Raw genomic sequence first — 18,051 nt, 5'->3', positions numbered from 1 at the left:
AAGGGAGATTAGGATAGCCTTGTTCTGGCCTCATCAGCTAGCCATACCCTTACTGGAATTTGATCCTGTAGCTTCTGCCTTGTAAGGCAGAGAATTAACCTCTAATCCATAAGATCTGATCCCTTCAGCTTTGTACCAGGGAGGGACTACATGTTTTTTCTGTTGGATCACCCTGGTATATTGAAGGAACGTCACAGTGCCATGCTATGTATGTATGTATGTATGTATGTATGTATGTATGTATGTATGTATGTCTGTATATGGATTTTTGTGCTGATTTTTTTCTTCTGCGCATGCGTAGAGTTTCTGGCATTGCACATGAGCCACCATCTTGCTTTTGACTTTTTTCAATGGGGTGGGGATTTTTGTGAGGCACTGGCCATGCGTGTGGCCATGTGAAGCTGGAAGAATCAAACTGGCAGTGAGGTAAATTAGAACCCACCTTCTATTAAAACACACTCCAGGTATATTCACCTTCATTAAATGAGGCTCCTGTATATTCATGTTTATAAAACATGTACTTTCCTCATGAAGTTTTGATTTTCTGTGGCCCCTTCATTTTGTATATCTTGAGTGTAGTTTTTGGCATGTTATAGAAAAGAGAAATCCCTTCAGTGAAACAGTGTGGTGCACTCCACAGTAAATGTTTTCAAGAACCTTCACCCCAGTACATTTGCTAAGAACCATCCTCCTGTTCCTCCCAGGCACTGAATTCTGAACTCCAGGTCCATCAGCTGCTGAATGAAGCCCAACAAGACTTGGAGAAGGCCAAGAGATGTTCCAGTACCTTGGCGAGCCAGTTCCAAGAACACTGCCCAGATATTGAACGTCAGGAGGCTGAACTGCACAAACTCAACCAGCGGTTTAACAATCTCAACAAACAGTTGGATTACAGGTCAGGAGAAGGGACAGGTTACATCAGGGGGTCATCATGAAGGACCTAGGGGAAATGAGGGCATGGACTAACCAACTGGGAGAAGAAAGTTTTGCCATAGTAGTAAGCTGAACCTACATTCTTCTGGTTTCCAGAAAAAAAATCAGTTGGAGGAATGGATTCACTTAATGAATGTGACATTCAATCAAAGACCACTCCAAAAAAAAATGGATCTGGATATATATGGCCTTAACTTCCTTAACTTAACTTAATCCCAAACTCAATTATGTATGTAAGTTGAGAACTATCTCCACCACTTTCTAGATCCCAAGTCCTGCAGAAAGCAAAATCATCCTATTCCAACTACTGTGCTGGCCATGATGGGCTAAAACGTTACTTTGGAAACATCCCCAACTATGAGCCTCAAGAAAATGATCACCTTTCTCAGGTGGAAGCCAAGTTGAAGAAGCAACAGGTAAAGCAGATAATTGGGGGGAATCTGCAAAGATTATACAGCACAACTCTATCCAATCTATTGCTTTTTTTAAAAGCTATTTTTGTGCCTTACATTGGGCTCCAGCTGAGTATTATCAATGAAGGTTAGAATTCCCAAATATTTCAGTCTATGGTTCTCTTAACTACTTCCTGGAGAGGCCAGGAATTGAATTCTGGACCTTCTACTGCCAAGCCAACACAACTTCCAACACAAGTTCTTGTGTTGCATGATGGCCCAAAGCTAGTTATGGGTCCCAAGAGAGGAAGCTTAAGCAACAACTGTTGAAAGGAAGTGTAGTCATATACATTGATTACCACATTTTTCGGTGTGTAAGATGCCCCTTTTTCCTCCCTAAAAGAGGCTGATAATTAGGGTGCATCTCATACTCTGAATGTAGCTGCTTTTTTTCCAACCCTAACTAGCTGCTAACGATCTTCCCAGCTCTTACCTTGCGGGCTCTTTCACTGCTTCTCTTTGTGAAGAATGTTTTCCAAGCCCTAAATCTTTGCAGGGTTTGTTTCATTATTTATTTATTTATTGTTAGAATTGAAAGGGACCATGCAGGTCATCAAGTCCAACCCCCTGCCTGAGCAGGAATCCTAAAGCACCCCAGCCAAGTGGCAGTCCAATCTCCTCTTCAAAGTGTCCAGAGTTGGGGAGTTCACAACCTCCGCAGGCAGGTTGTTCCACTGATTCATCGCTCTGACCGTCAGGAAGTTCTTCCTAACTTCTAGTTTGAATTTCTCCTTGGTCAGCTTCCAGCCGTTGTTCCTCGTCCGGCCCTCTGGTACTCTGGAGAATAGAGTGGCCCCCTCCTCTCTGTGGCAACCCCTCATATACCTGTATACAGCTATCATGTCCCCTCTGGCCCTCCTTTTCTCTATGCTATCCATGCCCTGTTCCCACAATCTCTCTTCGTAAGTTTTGGTTTCAGATCCCCTAATAATTTTGGTTGCTCCTTTCTGCACCTTCTCCAGAGTTTCAACGTCCCGTTTGAAGTGTGGTGACCAGAACTGGATGCAGTACTCCAGATGTGGTCTGACCAGGGCGTAGTAGAGTGGTATTAATACTTCCCTGGTCTTGGAGTGTATCCCCCTGTTGATGCAGCTTAGGATAGTGTTGGCTTTTTTGGCCGAACTTGCTCTGAGTAACTTTCTTTCCAGCCCTAACCAGGTGCTAACAATGTTCCCAGCTCATTGTTACTTTCTACCAAGAATGTATTCCAAACCCTGTCTTTGTAGGGGGGGGGGTTGCCATTGTTTTTCTTGCTCCAGATATTTCTTTCCAGCCCTAACCAGGTGCTATTAATATACCCAAGGTCTTTCATTGTTACTCTCTGTGAAGAATATTTTCCAAGCCCTAAGTCTTTGCAGGGTTTCCCCCCATTAGTCTAACTTGCTCCAAATATTTCTTTCCAGCCCTAACCATGGGCTAACAATGTTCCCATCTCTTACCCGCTTGCAAGCTCTTTCATTGTTACTCTCTGCAAAGAAGAATGTTTTCCACGCCCTAAGTCTTTGCAGGGTTTTTTCCATTGCTCTACTTGCTCAGACTGTTTCTTTCCAGGTGCTAATGATGTTCTCAGCTCTTATTGGCTTGCAAGCTCTTTGTTATTCTCTCAGAATAATTTTTTTTAAGCCCTTAACCAGGGGATAAAATAATGTGCTGCAGCTGACCAGACTAAGGATGCTAGCTAGATGAATACCCGGTAAGCAGATTCTTTCCCCTATTTTCCTCCCCAAAAACTAAGGTGCGTCTTATACTCCGAAAAATATGGTATGTGTGGTTAGGTTGATGTCAACTCTTGGTGACCAATAGATTTTCTTCAGGGGAGAGAATCTGCCCCAACCTTGTCCTTTATGTCTTCGAATGATGTACTGCTATTGGGTGTTATTACTTTTCTTTTTAATATATCCGTATAGCACAATGTTAAGAATACTTGTTGGCATGGGTGTCAAGATAAGGGGGCATTTATGCATATGTTTTGGGAATGTCCGGTAGTGCAGAACTTTTGGAAAGAAGTGCAAGATGACACTAATAGGATGTTAAACATACGATGGACATTTATAAAGGAAATGATGGTATTACTTAAAAGGAATGAGATGGGAGAATTTAGAAAAATAAAAGAAGCAGAGATAGAAAGTGCTCAAGTTGTAATAGTCCTAAGCTGGAAGGATGTGACAAAATGGACAATACAAAATTGGTATCAGTACAGGGTGGATGACATTCAGTTTGAGATTATGGATAAGGAGATGAATTTGGCTAATGAAACCGATCTGCAGGAACTGATGGGAAGATGGGACAAGGATATGTGGTCAGTAAAATTCGAGACCAAGGTACAAAGAATAAATTAGAATCACTTTATAATATGTAAATAGATATATTGCTCTTGAGTTAAAATGGTATATACAAAATATGCCCCCATTTTGGTGGAGGGGTATGAATGTTGTTATTTGTTATGTGTTGTGTGGATGTTCTATATTATAAAAATTAATAAAAATACTTATTATATATATATAGTTGAAAGGGATCGGATCCTGTGGCCTAGAGGTTAATTCTGTGCCTTACAAGGCAGAAGCTACAGGATCAAATCCCAGTAAGGGTATGACTAGCTGATGAGGCCAGAACAAGGCCGAAGCTCCACTCACTCTGGGTGAAGGTTCCATTCATCATTAGCTGTTCCAGCCTGCCATTAATGTTTCCCCGAAGTCACGGGCCCTTGATAGACAAGGAACACTTCTTCCCTGCTCCAGTTCAAAGTAAGATAGTGCCATTTACCTCCTGGCTCTTTAAAAGCAGTCACCTGCTTTGTTCGCTTTGCAGGCACTTTTGGAAGAAATTGCAAGCAAGGATAAAGAAGTCCAGAACGTCTCGGCAGAAGCTCAGCAGTATCAACAGGCAGTGAAGGTAACGGGTGGCATAGGGGAAAGATGAAAAAAAACTACACGCCATTGCAGAATTGCACTTTGTAGGTGTCGCCAGACTGGTCCGGATGTTTCACCCTCTCTCCTCTTCCTAGGACTATGAACTAGAAGCAGAAAAGCTGAGGTCCATCTTGGATATGGAAAGTGGCCGTAATGGTTTCATGAACAAGAGACCAAGACTCCAGTCCACAGCCAGTAGAGTGAAAGAAGAGGTATGTTTAACAGGATTGTACCAAAGGCACAGAGTAAGCTACGTTTGAGGTAGGACCCCTGGCCAGTAGCTGGGGAAAAGACAGCATCTGCTGTCTTCGATGGGTGACTTTCGACCAGTTTTTCTCTCAGCCCAATCCACATCATTGGATTGTTGTTATGGGGAATATAGGAAGCAGAGTACTAGATACGTTCAACACATTGAGTTGACTGGCTAGGCTTCTTTCAATTTTAATGATAATAATATATAAGGACCTGCAAGTAGAACCACGGTGGCACGGTTAAAGTGCTGTATTGCAGGCTACTTCTGCCTGCAATTTGGCAGTTCAGATCTCACCAGGCTCAAGGTTGACTCAGCCTTCCATCCTTCCGAGGTGGGTAAAAAGAGGACCCAAATTGTTGGGGGCAATAGGCTTAAAGAGGGCTATAAAGCACTGTGAAGCGGTATATAAGTCTGAGTGCTAAAAGAAAGCCATGATAGGACCAACGTTGATAAGGCATTTAGGGTGAAATCCCCAAAACATCTGGAGCATCCTTTGGAACACTATTGGCATTGGGAAAAAAAGATCATCGGTCAATTGCAAAAGGCAGCTTCACCTGGAACAGCTTACATCTTGCAACATTTTAACACCATCAAACCACATCTGTCTATCCCAGGTCCTTGGGAAGGACTGGATAAGTGGAACAAACATGCCAAACACAGCCTAAATATCTGGCTGGTTGCATTGTCCCAGTGACCCTGGGCAGTTTGCAAATTGTTAAACACATTTAAAAGCAAAAAAAGAAAAGAAAAAGGCAAGATGTCAAGATGGCTGCGGTAATAAGCCTCGATGAATGTATTCTTCCAGTTGATCCCACCATCCTCAAAATGAACCCATGTTCCATTTGCAGGAAGCTCTCCTGGCTGCCAGATTCACTGAGATCAGCGCCATCAATAGGCAAAGGCTGCAGAATCTGGAGTTTGCTCAGACCTTGTTGAAACAGGTAAGTAAAAGAACCTCTTTTCTACTAGTTCTTACCCAGAAAAACATTTCAACATTTATGGTTAGAACCCAACTTCTATAGGTGGTTCATGGATGGTTACCCACATATACATGTTTAATAAAACTGCAGAATATGAGGAAGCACCTGAAAGCAGGACAAGAAGCAATGGATGGAAAATAATACAGGAGAGAACCAATGTAGAACTAAGAAAAAAATTTCTGACAGTGAAGCTAGAACAATTAATCAGTGGAATGATTTGCCTTTAGAAGTTGTAGGTGTTCCAACATTGGGAGTTTTTAAGAAGAGATTGGGCAACCCTTTGTTGTCCGAAATGTATAAAGTGACTCACTTGAGCAGTGGGGTGGACTAGACCAGGGGTCTCCAACCTTAGCAACTTTAAGGCTTGTGGACTTCAACTCCCAAAATTATTCAGCCAGCAAAGCTAGGCACATACCACCACATACCCCTGGACTAGAAGACCTGCGGTGTGCCTTCCAACTCTTATCACTCTACAGAGTCATCCCAGGAAATTTAGTTTGCCATAATAAATTGTGACATGGCAGGTTCTTCAATTGCAGAAGTTTTAGATTGGTCATAAAATGGAAGTTCACCCTTAACTTTTCTAATCATTGACGGGTAGTTGCAGGGAAGAAAATTTTCTGCGCATGCACAGGCAGTAAAATCTTGCAAGGGGACATACACATGAGATTTTGGAGATTTTTTTTGCTTCCGTGCATGCCCGGAAGAAAAAAATTACTGAAATCTCTCACACACATCCCCTCACAAGATTTTGCTTTCTTCGTATGTGCAGAAGCAAAATCACACTGGGATGCACATGCGCACGCAAGATGACTGAAGCTACACGCACAGCCCCCGATCATTACCGGTGCGCTGTCCTTTACTGTACCGGTAGCAGCCCACAATTGACTCTGCTCCACTATCCTCATCCTAGCTTAATTTTTACCTGTATACTCTGGAGTGGCGGGGTCTTAATTAGGGCTTACAGTATTTTGGGGGTAGGGCTTATATTGCATGCTCATGTAAAAATTAAGCTAGGACTTAATTTTGGAGTAGGTTGTATTTTTGGGGAAACACGGTATATTTGCTGAAAAATGAGCATCACTTCAGCCGAGTAACTTTGCAAAAAATGGTAGCAATTAGACATCAATATCTGATCTGCATTAGAGTGGGGAAGATAATTTACTTCCTAGTTTAGCCTTCCCAAGCTGGATGTCTTCAGAGAAGTGGAGGCTTCAACTCTCAGGATATCCAACCAACCAAGTTGTATATTCTGGAAGTTTTCTGGAAGGCACCAGTTTGAGTGGTGATGCTCTCACTTTAGGAATGCAGTTGAGATTGTTGAACTGACTCCTTGATTTCTGCCTCAATGACAGCAACCTGACCTCCAAATGATAGAAGAATCCATCGGGATCAGCAAGTCTAAGAAGCCCTTAGAAGAAATCTGGAAGTTAAAGAAGGAACTGGATGATGAGACCCAGTCTCGCCAGCATCTGGAAGAAGAGATCAAAGTCATCCAGCAGAACATCTTCCAGCTGCAGAACCAGAAGCCACAGGAGATTGTGCTCAGGAAGGAAGTGGTCAAGAAAATGCCCGACCCAGAGCTGGATGAGAACTACCAGAAGATGCAACAGAACCTGACAGAAGAGCAGCGCAAGAACCAGGGGCTTCAGGAGGAACTGCAGTCCCTGAAGCAAAAGCTTGAGGTTCTAGCGCATGAGAAAAGAGAAGGTGGGCAGGAGTTTGTCGTCAAAGAAGTCCTGCGGATTGAGCCAGACAAAGCCCAGGCAGAGGAAATATTGAAGTTGAAAGAAGAGCTCGAAGAGCTCAAGAGACAAGAAGGAAGCCGGCAGAACGAGATGGCCCTTCTTCAGCGCCAGATCGCAACTCTTTCTGATGAGAAGATCAGGGATCAGGAGAGGGTAACCGAAAAGGCGATCATGAAGATGCAAAATGACCCCCAGCTGGAGATGGACTATAAGCAGCTGCAGGAGAGCAAGCAGAGGGAGAGTATGCTGAGGCGACAGCAGGAAGAGGAGCTGCGTTTCCTCCAAGACAAACTGAAGCGGCTGGAGAAAGAGCGGGCCATGGCTGAGGGCAAGATCACCGTGAAGGAGGTGTTGAAAATGGAGAAGGATGTAGCGACAGAAAGGGAAGTGAATGAACTGCGGCGCCAGTATGAGGAAGAGAGGGCCAAGGCCCGCTTTAACGAGAGAGAGAGAAGTGAGCTGCTTAGGAAGATTCAGGCTCTGGAAGAGGAGAACGGCATGGTGATAGTCCAGGAGAAGGTACGGGAGATCATTCGTCCAGATCCCCAAGCTGAGAATGAAGTGGCCAACCTTCGCTTGGAAGTGATGGAGCAGGAGAGGCGATACCTGGGTGGGGAAGAGCAGCTCCGGGCCTGCCAGGATGAGCTGGTGACGCTGAAGAGCAGAGGGCCTCGGGTGGAAGTTCAAGAGATCATCAAGGAGGTCATTAAGTACAAAACAGATGCGGAAACCGAAATGGAGATGCAGCGGCTCAGGGATGAGATTGTACATAGGACCAGAGCCATTGAGAGAGCAGATCTGGAGATCTACAAACTGAAGCAAGAAATTGAGACCCTGAAGGAAGCCAAGCCTCACATCCAAGTCAAGGAGGTCCTTCAAGAGATCCTGCAGTACCGGGAAGATCGCCAGACAAAAGAAGAAGTAGAGTCCCTGAGAGCTCAGTTGGTTGAGGAGCAGAAGAAGCAAATGGACTTGGAGAGGGAGAAGAAGCAACAGGAGGAGATCATCAGGCAGAAGGAGGAAGAGCTCTCCCAGGTGAGGGAAAAAGTGGTGAAGCAGGAAGTGGTGAAGCTGGAACAAGACCCTGCCTTAAAATCGGAGACGAACACCTTCTCGCAGAACATCGAAAATGAGCTGCAGCAAATAGACTCACTGCGGACTGAGATGTGCAAGCTGCAGAGGAGACGGTCACATCTGGAGCGCCAGCTGGAAGACCTGGAGAAAGAAAGGAAAGCCCGCAGGGAGGCGGAGCTGGAAGTGCAGAGGCTGAAGATCCGGCTGAGCGAACTGGAGCAGCAAGAGAAGGACACGGCGGAAAAAGTCACCGTGAAGCAAAAGGTGATTCTTCAACAAGATCCTCAGCAGGAGAAAGAGCACAGCCTGCTTAAGATGGAGCTGGAAGAGGAGAAACACAGGAAGCAGGTGTTACAAACGGAACTGGAAGCCATGCGGAAGAAACTGAAGGCCCTGGAGAAGATGGAGGTCAAGGAAAAAGTAGTCTTTTCAGAGAGCATCCAGGTGGAGAAGGGAGACACTGAGCATGAGATTCAAAAGCTGAAGAACTGCCTAGACGAGGAGAGCCGGAGAAAGATGCAAATGGACTCCGACATCAACAGGCTGGAGGCCAAACTTTCTGAAATGGAATTTAGTAATTCCAAATCTTCCAAGGAGTTGGACTTTTTGAGAGAGGAGAACCACAAGCTCCACATAGAAAAGCAGAACCTTCTCCTGGAGATGAGAAGCTTGCAGTCGGAAATCGAGCTCACGGTGATGGAAGCCCAGGACTTGAAGAGCATGGCCCAGGTGGATCGACGGGTCAACCTCGATTCAAGGTTCCACAGTTTGGAGAAAGAACTGGAAGACCTGAAAAGGCTCTCGCGAGAAAAAGACGAGGAGATTGAACAGCTCCAAAACCGTCTTCAGACTGTCGCAATCAAGAGGGAGCAGCGAGAAAACCACCTGAGGCGCTCGATTGTGGTCATCGACCCAGACACGGGCAAAGAGATGACTCCAGAAGAAGCCCATCGGTATGGCCTTATCGAATGGAGCTTGTTTGTCAAGTTGAAAAGCCAAGAATGCGATTGGGAAGAGATCACAGTGAAAGGGCCCAGTGGCGAATCTTCAGTCATCTTGGATAGAAAGTCAGGGAGGAAATTCTCCATTGAAGATGCCTTGAAGCGAGGAAGACTAACAATGGCGCAATATCAGAGTTACCTCAACAAGGAGATGTCTATTCAGGAGCTGGCTATTTTGGTATCTGGACAAAAATAACCGCTTCCCTCTCAACCTACCTAAGCAAAACTATTTTTAAGCTCGGTCCAGCTTGTCTTGTTACAAATCCAGATGTTTTACTATTTAATGCTTCCCTCAGATCTATCTGCCAAAGCCTCATCTCTTTATTCAATATTTGGGGACTCTTTAGCTTTAGGTCACATGCATCAATCTTGCACAAATCAAAAGATTCTGCCCCTGCATTGATTTTATCAAATTGCTCTTCTCCAAATTATGAAGGAGCGTTTCTTGGCAGAGTAGTAACATATAGCCAGCATTTATCCAATCTGGATGATTGAGCCACGTTGTTTCAGTTTGGCATCTCAAGATTGTCGTCTTTAAAACCCTGTGAAGCGGCTTCAGTGTCAAACTGAAATCTGGCCACGTCCCCATCATCATAAATTCAGAATTAGATGGCCCTGAGTGAATGCTTCCTCCCCCTTCATGAAGCATGGAGGATGCTATTTTACATTTTGGAATGATTTTAAAGTTAATGCAGCATATGGGAAACTTTTAAAGCACTTTAAAGCATTACCTAAAACCTTATTATAACTGCATCAGCAGGTTCATTTCTTCTGCAGAACTTCTGCAAAGTTTAGGAAAGTTATCCAGAGGATGAGCAGGTGGGTGGTAGGTGCGCAGCAGATAATCTTTCATTGAAATGAGCAAGTGAAAGGTGGTTGAACATCATGGACTGGCATTAAAACACAATGTGAGAGATTTACAAGAACGATACAATCGTACCACGATCTAACAAGCATTGGATCTTGACTTTATAAAAAACTTATCTACATGATATGGGAGCGGTGAAATTTTAAGGAGTAATGATGTATGTATATGCCAGTTTGATGATGGTGTTTATCCTGTGGCTCATATTATGTAATGAATGCTTTGAAAAAGGGGACAGAGGAGATTAGTAGAGAACTATCCCCAATTCCAAGTGCCTTTATTTTCCCCAAAGTTTCACTTATAAGATGCATGCACTGTTTTGCTGACTTATATTTGACTGTATGTATTCAAGTTATTTGTTGGAGAAGGGAAATGGGAAAAGTTATTTATACCTCTCAGTTATAATAAAGAAATGATCTAAGTTAATGGTTCTTTAAATCTTTTGCCTTTCTGTCAATTAATGAACATTATAGACATTGAATTCATACAGTTGTATACAAAAAGAAACAAAAGATGGAATTGGATATGTCCAATTCTATTGGGGGGAAAAGAGAGACTAGTGGCAACATGTCACAATGTTCCAGTATTTGAGGGGCTGACACAAAGAAAAGGGGGGGGGGGTCACAGAAATGAAGAAGCTTCTTGGATGAGAAGCTAAATATTTTCAAAGGGGGAAACAAAGTGAGAAAGTCCAATTGCTTTTTGGAAAAGCATTGAGACAACTATGGCCTGGATGATTGAGAATCTCAATAAATACCTAGAGCTGTACACTTCCAATTTTGGTACCTGCCAGATCTGCAGACTTCTAACCCAAGTTTTCAGCAAAGGAGTTGAGATCCATCCATCCACCCACTCCCCACCCACATGCCTGCATCCATCTCCATCCATCCATCCTGTTGCAAGTGGGGCACATCCGGCTCAGCTGGTCATGGATTTTGACGACCAGGAGAGATACTGGCATCGCAGGCCAGTGTTCTTGCCATCTGAATCTGAGTGTGAAGGGGAATGGGAGACTGGGGAACTACCAGAGACTGTAGAACCCCCAGTTAGGGTATTGTCTAAGTCAGAGGATGATGGGGACTTTGAAAACCCTCTCTTAGATGCAAGGGTCATAAGAATGACAGCCAGGCATGAATCTCTCTAGCAGAGGTTTTAGATGTTGACTAGATCTATAGGACTTTTAGCCACACCCTATCTATATATATAAGACAGGCTGATGGGAAAAGAGGTGTGGCAAGCAACTTTCATTTTAAAGATGGTGCCTCAAGAGACTGTTCCTGATTTCCCAGATTTTCAGCCCCTGCTTTTACAGAAAATGCTTAAACTCTGAACAGCGAGTGAAGTGAGAAATACCAGAGACACCCAGTGAAGATTTATGCCTTTAGCTGGTGCGCATCCTGGAGTATTATCTATGCTCCATGGATGGAAACACCATCAGCCTGAAAATGCTTTAGAATTTACTTATTTCTTGCTGGACTTTGTGTAACAATAATCCTTTTGCTTCGAATGTTTCCAGCATGTGTGGGTTTGCTTTCTAATTATTGATCCAGCCAGACAGAACACATCCATCTATCCATCCATCCATAAACTGGAGAAAGCTAAAGTTATCAGGACTCTTTTCTGTGCAGATGGCAGCTTCTAAGATCTCAGATCTGACAGCTCATCTATCTTTCAGTTTTGCATCTACGGTAATTGCAGATGGTTCTACCTTTGAGTAGACAGCCCCTTTCCCCAACCTTCATTTCGGAGTAAATGACAAATGGTCTGGAAAAAAAAGACCAATTTTATTCAGTTCGCAGTATACAAGATTAATCATTTTCAATGTCACCTCCCCCCTCATTTCCTGGAAAGGCTGTCTTTTCCTCAGCCACCCCCACCTCCCACTTTATCCCAAACACACAAAAATAAACCACAGCTCTTTCCGCACATAAAAAGAGGCTGCTTTTTTAAAAATTTTAAGTGCCATCTGGTGGTACTTATGCCCATCGTAAAGGAAAACCTCCCCCAAGAGTCAAAGCCAAGGCAGACATGTTCCTGGGCAAGCAGCTCCGGTTGCCACCGAGGCACTGCCCCTCCCGCCCACCTTTCTTTGATCTTGCCCTGCACCATGGCTTGCTTTTTTAAGTTCTACTTCTTAAAACACAAAGGGGGGGAGGGAGGAAAGCAGGAGGGGGGGAGATTGGGCAGAAGTTCCACCACATAACATTTCCCTGAGGCAAGAGGCTCTGTGTGAACATTTCCTATTTTTTTTCCTTAAGTAGATAAGGGGTTCTTCTCCAGCTAGGGCAGGCACCAGTACGGGTTAGCGACCAAAGCTTTTGAGAGAAGAGCGAAGCGGAAGGGGAGGGAGAATGGCTCATGCAAGGCCCAAATCCTGCCAAGTGCCCATTGCTTGTTCCTATGACTGATAAGAAGCAGCTTTTTGAGAGATAATTAACAGAGAGTAGGGCTGAACTCTGAGGAAACTGAACACCACCAACACCACCAACCAAAATTCACATACTTAAAAAAGAAAAACGTGTTTCCCAAAAGAAAGGTGACTTGAATATGCAAGTCTTTGGCTCTTCTGCTGCAACTTATTAAACAGAAATAACTGTGGACAACTAGGCCAAAATTAACTTTTGGGAAAAGGCCAACCATTTTAAATAAATAAAAATTGCAAAATACTTGAAATAATTTTGCACAGCTTAACCAAGAATCCTAAAACACTTCAAAGAACTGTTTTTCTAAATGGGGGGAGAGGGGATTGTCTCAAATCAAACACAACTCTCTCTCTTTCTCTCTCTGTGGTATGTGTGTGTGTGTGTGTGTGTGTGTGTTTAAAGGGGTTCGACTAATTGATGAATCAAGTGCTTTTCTCTTGAATGGAAGAATCAGTAAACTAGGGTTAAAGATTGCCTGTGAGAAACCATTTCTGCTGGCGACAAACAGTTAGGCTGGTAAGGTTTCCGGCTGAGTTTGGCAATTTGCAAGAAAAGCCACCACCTGCAACTCTGGCTGAAGAATAGCAACTAAACACCTGGCTATTTAATATTATACTGTGTGCATGCAACCATGTTGGGGGGTTTTTTTTGCTCCAAACAAAAAAAAACCAACAGGATAATTGATGCCTGTACTGTTAAGTTACTCCTCTTTTCCTACAAGGTGTATGTTTTGCTAGAAGGGGCAGCAGATTGGAGAATTGAACAGCGATAAGCCTAACATTTGGTCATCAGCTTTACTCCAAAGTAACCTCCAGACCAGATCATCATTATCTTCATCATCAATTAACAACCACATAGTCCCTTGCGGGGTGTAGTCTGGGCAACTGAATGGAGCTAGTGGAGTGCTTTAATGGCTGGATCCCCTTTCTGTCACCAATGCGGAGTTTTTGTTCAGCAGATATATTCTCAGTGTGCTCAAAAATATCTGTCTTCACCTAGGATTGAACTCAGAACCTCCTGATTGTGAGGTGAAAGCTCCACCTCTAGGTCACTGCCACCATTCCTAACCTCCAGACTAGATGCTGCATCAAAATTTAGGGAAAATCTGTCCCAAACCTTTGGCACAGCAGCAAAAAGCATAACAAAGGCAGGGCAAATGGTAGCCCTGGTTAGATTTCAAAGGATCCCCCAGCCAGTTGAAAGAGATGCAACGAAAGAAAGGAAGGGGAATTCTCCTTGCATCTCCCTTCCATTCAGAGCATTAAGGGGAAGCTCTTCAACACAGCACCCACCAACAAGCGCAGTTAAAACGGGGATGACGATGGGCCATCCCTCCCACTCTATAGCCCTCCCCACCCCAAAGTTCCCTTAAATAAATCCCAGTGCACCTTAAATAACAGGGAAGAGTGTTTTTAAAAAAGGACAACGTTAAAAAGCTCTAGCGAGCTCCCACCAAAAAAATTCCAAGAGCTTGGGATAGTTTGCATTCTGGCTCCACCATCAAAAGGCACTGAAATAACAGCTTCGTTATACACATTGATCCACGGGGTAGGTTGCGGGGGGAGGGAAGGGGAGCTTAGCCCCATCCAGTGTCTTCAGTGGAGAGAAGGGGAAGAACTGGGCCTATTGGGGGACGGGGGGAAGAGGCAGAGGAAGAGAAACACCAACAGGAGCACCAGTGCATCTTAAGGCCTCTCGAATCTTCACTTTCTTCCGAGAGGCCCACCAGTGAGCTGCCACGTAGAAGGAAAGATCTTCCAGGCAAAAGGATCAGCAAAGCTTCTTTTTCCCAGAAAGGTGCCTTCAGGGGAGAAGCTCCCACCCCACCTGCACGCACACACAACGGGTCCCCTTGGGGCCGAGCTTCGTATTAGAAGCGAGGGCCTTTTGCAGAATTGTGGAGAGGCACCTGGCGGGAACACAGCGGGATCTGACTTCCTCCCCCCCTTGACCTGGAGGCCCCGAAGGAACTTGAATTGAGAGCTGGGCCTGCACAAGGTTTCCCTCCTCAGCATCCCAGGTTTCCCCCAACTGGGATAAGGGGCTGCGGGGGGACCTGCAGGTCGATGCCACCGAAGAAGGCAGAGCAAGGAGACGGAGGGAGAGGCTTCCTTGCTGCAGTCTGAGAGGGCTCCCCCCCCCCCGAGCTAGTTGCGTTCTTTTTTCTTCTTTTTCCCTCAGAACCGTCACAATTTCCGGGGCTGCACGTTGGGCCCTTTGCTGTGTAGCTGAGAACTATCTGAAAGAGACACAAAATGAAGGGCCGTGAATATACTAGGGCAGCAAAGCTCCGAAGCCTTAAGTTATTAAAAAGACATTTCAATCACAGTTTCCATTATTTATTTATTTGTCAGATTCATAGGCTGCCCTCGCAGACTCAGGGCAGCTTATACAAGGGTAAAAAATAGACATGGTAAAAATAGAATACAATTAAAACATTAAAAAAATAGATAAATATAAAAAAACAGACTTCTTTTGAGAATATAAATTCACAGGGCAGGAAGGAATTAGGATGTCCAGCCAAAAAGAAAATGTCTCCGTTGTGGGAAACAAAACAGAATTCATAGTAGGGGAATAGTTTTGTTGTAATTGACACATCCTCTATTATGTTACGAAATTGAAAAACACATTTGATTACGTAGTTGGCATCATACTACCCTGTTTCCCTGAAAATAATACATGTCCCCATAATCAGTCTTTTCAATGCATGCGCTGAAATAATGCCCCCAACTCCTTTTTGGGGAAGGGGGCCACTCTATTTGCCGCAGGCACTCTTTTGGCCAGAGGTTTTGAAATGCACTCCCGCCTGTAAGGAGATGGCGAGGCAGGGATCAAGGCTCGCCTCCTCTTCCTCACAGGCAGGAATTCGTCAACACATTGTTGTTTTTGGGCTTAGAGCATGTGCGAACAAAAGCAACAAGAATTGTCTTCTTTTAGACTCCCTTTAAACAGTATCTTGCATGCTGGGTTTCTACCCTGTTTCCCCAAAAATAAAACATCTCCTGATAGTGGTGAAATCCAATTTTTTTTAAACTACCGTTTCTTTGGCCGTGGCTTGATAAGCATGGCAAGGGAAGGATACTGCAAAATCCCCATTCCCATCTCACTCTGGGGCCAGCCAGAGATGGTATTTGTCAGTTCTTTGGACTACTCAAAATTTCCGCCACCTGCTGCATTTCACCCCTGTAATAAGCCCAATTGGGCTTTTGAGTGCATGGCAATAAGGCCAAGCGCTTATTTCCGGGTTCAAAAAAAATATTTATTTTCAGGGAAACACGGTATTTATGGCATGCCTTCCCTGTCTTTCTAAAACAGACATCTAAACCCACTACAGATCAGCGGCACTGCAGTGGTTATAGTGCCCTTTCTGCCAGATTCAATCCCTCTCTGAAATCTTGTGATTTTTGGCCTCTGTAGACAACATTGAGACAAACAAAACTGACCGAATGACCTGATAGTTCCTTATGTTCTAACCCAAACAGCTAAAAGAACCGTTGTACCTACCTGAACGGTCTTCTCAATGCACTGGAAGGAGAGTCCAACATGGGTATTACTCCAATCTTATTGGTAGAGACTGAGTTAAATATTAACATATTAATTGAGCACCGCCCCCTCTGCTCTTCCCATGAGCCAGTTTTAAAAACGAAGACCATATAAGAGGATAACCAAATTTATTATAACAATCAACAACTGACTAACTGCCCACTCCGACGTCCCTGCACCCTTAACATACTGGGTGGGTTTGGACTCTCCTTCCAGTGCATTGAGAAGACCGTTCAGGTAGGTACAACGGTTCTTCTCCACTGTATCTGGAAGGAGAGTCCAACATGGGATATGCCAGAGATTTACGGCCCATGGGAGGGAGAAGGTCTTGTCAGGGACGTTGGGGAAACACAAACTCGTTGTAACACCCGTCTCCCAAAAGCCGCTTCAGCAGCTGCAAAGGAGTCCAACTTGTAATGCCGTATGAAGGTTGATGGAGCTGCCCACGTCGCGGCCCTGCAGATGTCATCTATGGACGCCTGCGTAACCCAGGCTGCCGAAGTGGCCGCGCTCCTTGTAGAGTGAGCTGTCACTCCTTCTGGTACAGGTAGCCCTCGAGCTCTGTATGCCTCCGCGATACAGTCTCTGATCCAACGGCTAATTGAGGTAGATGAAATTCCAAGTCCCTTCTTCCCTGGTGAGAACGCGACGAACAGCCTCTCTGTTCTCCGAAAGGATTCTGTCCGCCTCACATAAATCTTGACCGCACGGCGTACGTCTATCTTGTGCCATCTTAACTCGGATGGATGGTTACCGTGGGTGCAAAAATCAGGAAGGATCAGTTCCTGTTTCCTGTGAAAGTCTGAATTTACCTTTGGTATAAAGGAAGGATCCAACCTCAGTACCACTCTGTCCGGGTGGAAAATGCAGAGGTCCGGCCTTACCGACAAGGCCGATATTTCCGACACTCTTCTTGCCGATGTGATGGCAACTAGAAATGCCGTTTTAATAGACAATAATCGTAGTGATATGGATCTCAAAGGTTCAAACGGTGGCTTAGTCAAGGCCCTAAGTACTATTGTGAGGTCCCATGATGGAAATCTCCGAACTGGCGGGGCATGCTGGTTCGACGCTCCCCGCAGAAAGTCCTTCACCCAAGGGTGGTAAGCCAAGGACCTCACCTCCTCCACTTGTATCATGGTGGAAAGGGCCGCCACATGTCGTTTCAGCGTATTAGGTGCTAGCCCATGCTCAAGGCCCGCTTGCAAAAATTCAAGCACTGTTATTACCGACGCCGTCCTAGGATTTACTTGTTGCTTTCCACAAAATCCGCAAAAGGCTGCCCATGTCGTTTGGTAAATTCGAGACGTTGAAGGGCGCCTTGCGGCCTGCATAGTGTCAATAACCTTGTCCGGTAGTTTCAATTGTCGTAGTCTGAGCCGTTCAAGTGCCAGACGGTTAGTTGAAGCCACTGGGGATCTGGATGTTGCAGATTCCCCTGGCTCAGTGATATCATCCGGTCCGGAATCCTCCATGGGGGTGACACCGACAGTGCCACCAGGTCGGAGAACCACGGTCGACGGGGCCAGTGCGGAGCTATCAGCAGCACCTCTGCTTCCTCCCTCAGGATCTTGTCCACCACTCTCTGAATCAGGTTCGTTGGTGGAAATGCGTACAGCAATCCCGGTGGCCAAGGTGTTAACAGGGCATTGATCCTCTCCGCTCCGGGCTCTGGAAACCGTGTGTAGAATCTCGGCAGTTGAGCATTCCGAGAACTTGCAAACAGGTCTATTGATGGGGTCCCAAACTTGGTGACCATCCGTTGAAAAATGCTCGGCTCTAGCATCCATTCCGACGGATCTAGGGTAGACCGGCTTAGCCAATCCGCCTGTGTGTTGCTGACTCCCGCAATGTGTTCTGCCTCCAGGGA

At 45.0% G+C, this 18,051-nt stretch overlaps 2 protein-coding genes across 7 annotated transcripts in view; one reads left to right on the top strand and one right to left on the bottom strand.

Annotated features, from left to right (window-relative positions):
* Nucleotides 1–10,641, top strand: part of PPL (periplakin) — a 122,682-nt gene extending 112,041 nt beyond the window's left edge. Inside the window, exons 17-22 of the mRNA XM_070760717.1 lie at nt 705–895; nt 1,199–1,349; nt 4,194–4,277; nt 4,390–4,506; nt 5,396–5,488; nt 6,883–10,641. Of these exons, the coding sequence (XP_070616818.1) occupies nt 705–895; nt 1,199–1,349; nt 4,194–4,277; nt 4,390–4,506; nt 5,396–5,488; nt 6,883–9,546 (3,300 nt within the window). The 3' untranslated portion in view covers nt 9,547–10,641. The remainder of the gene's footprint in view (nt 1–704; nt 896–1,198; nt 1,350–4,193; nt 4,278–4,389; nt 4,507–5,395; nt 5,489–6,882) is intronic.
* Nucleotides 10,642–11,980: 1,339 nt separating this feature from the next.
* UBN1 (ubinuclein 1) overlaps nt 11,981–18,051 on the bottom strand; it is a 90,216-nt gene continuing 84,145 nt past the window's right edge. For 4 of the 6 annotated variants that reach the window (XM_070760718.1, XM_070760721.1, XM_070760722.1 and 1 more), the window contains one exon: nt 11,981–14,877. In XM_070760718.1, coding sequence (XP_070616819.1) covers nt 14,825–14,877 — 53 coding nt within the window. In that variant the 3' untranslated portion in view covers nt 11,981–14,824. The remainder of the gene's footprint in view (nt 14,878–18,051) is intronic. The other 2 variants (XM_070760720.1, XM_070760719.1) reach the window with 2 other exon arrangements.

Source organism: Erythrolamprus reginae, chromosome 9 (genome assembly GCF_031021105.1).
Source record: "Erythrolamprus reginae isolate rEryReg1 chromosome 9, rEryReg1.hap1, whole genome shotgun sequence".
Taxonomy (NCBI): Eukaryota; Metazoa; Chordata; class Lepidosauria; order Squamata; family Dipsadidae; genus Erythrolamprus; species Erythrolamprus reginae.
The sequence above is the reverse complement of the archived record's forward strand: the minus strand, read 5'-3'. Positions and strand labels throughout refer to the sequence as shown.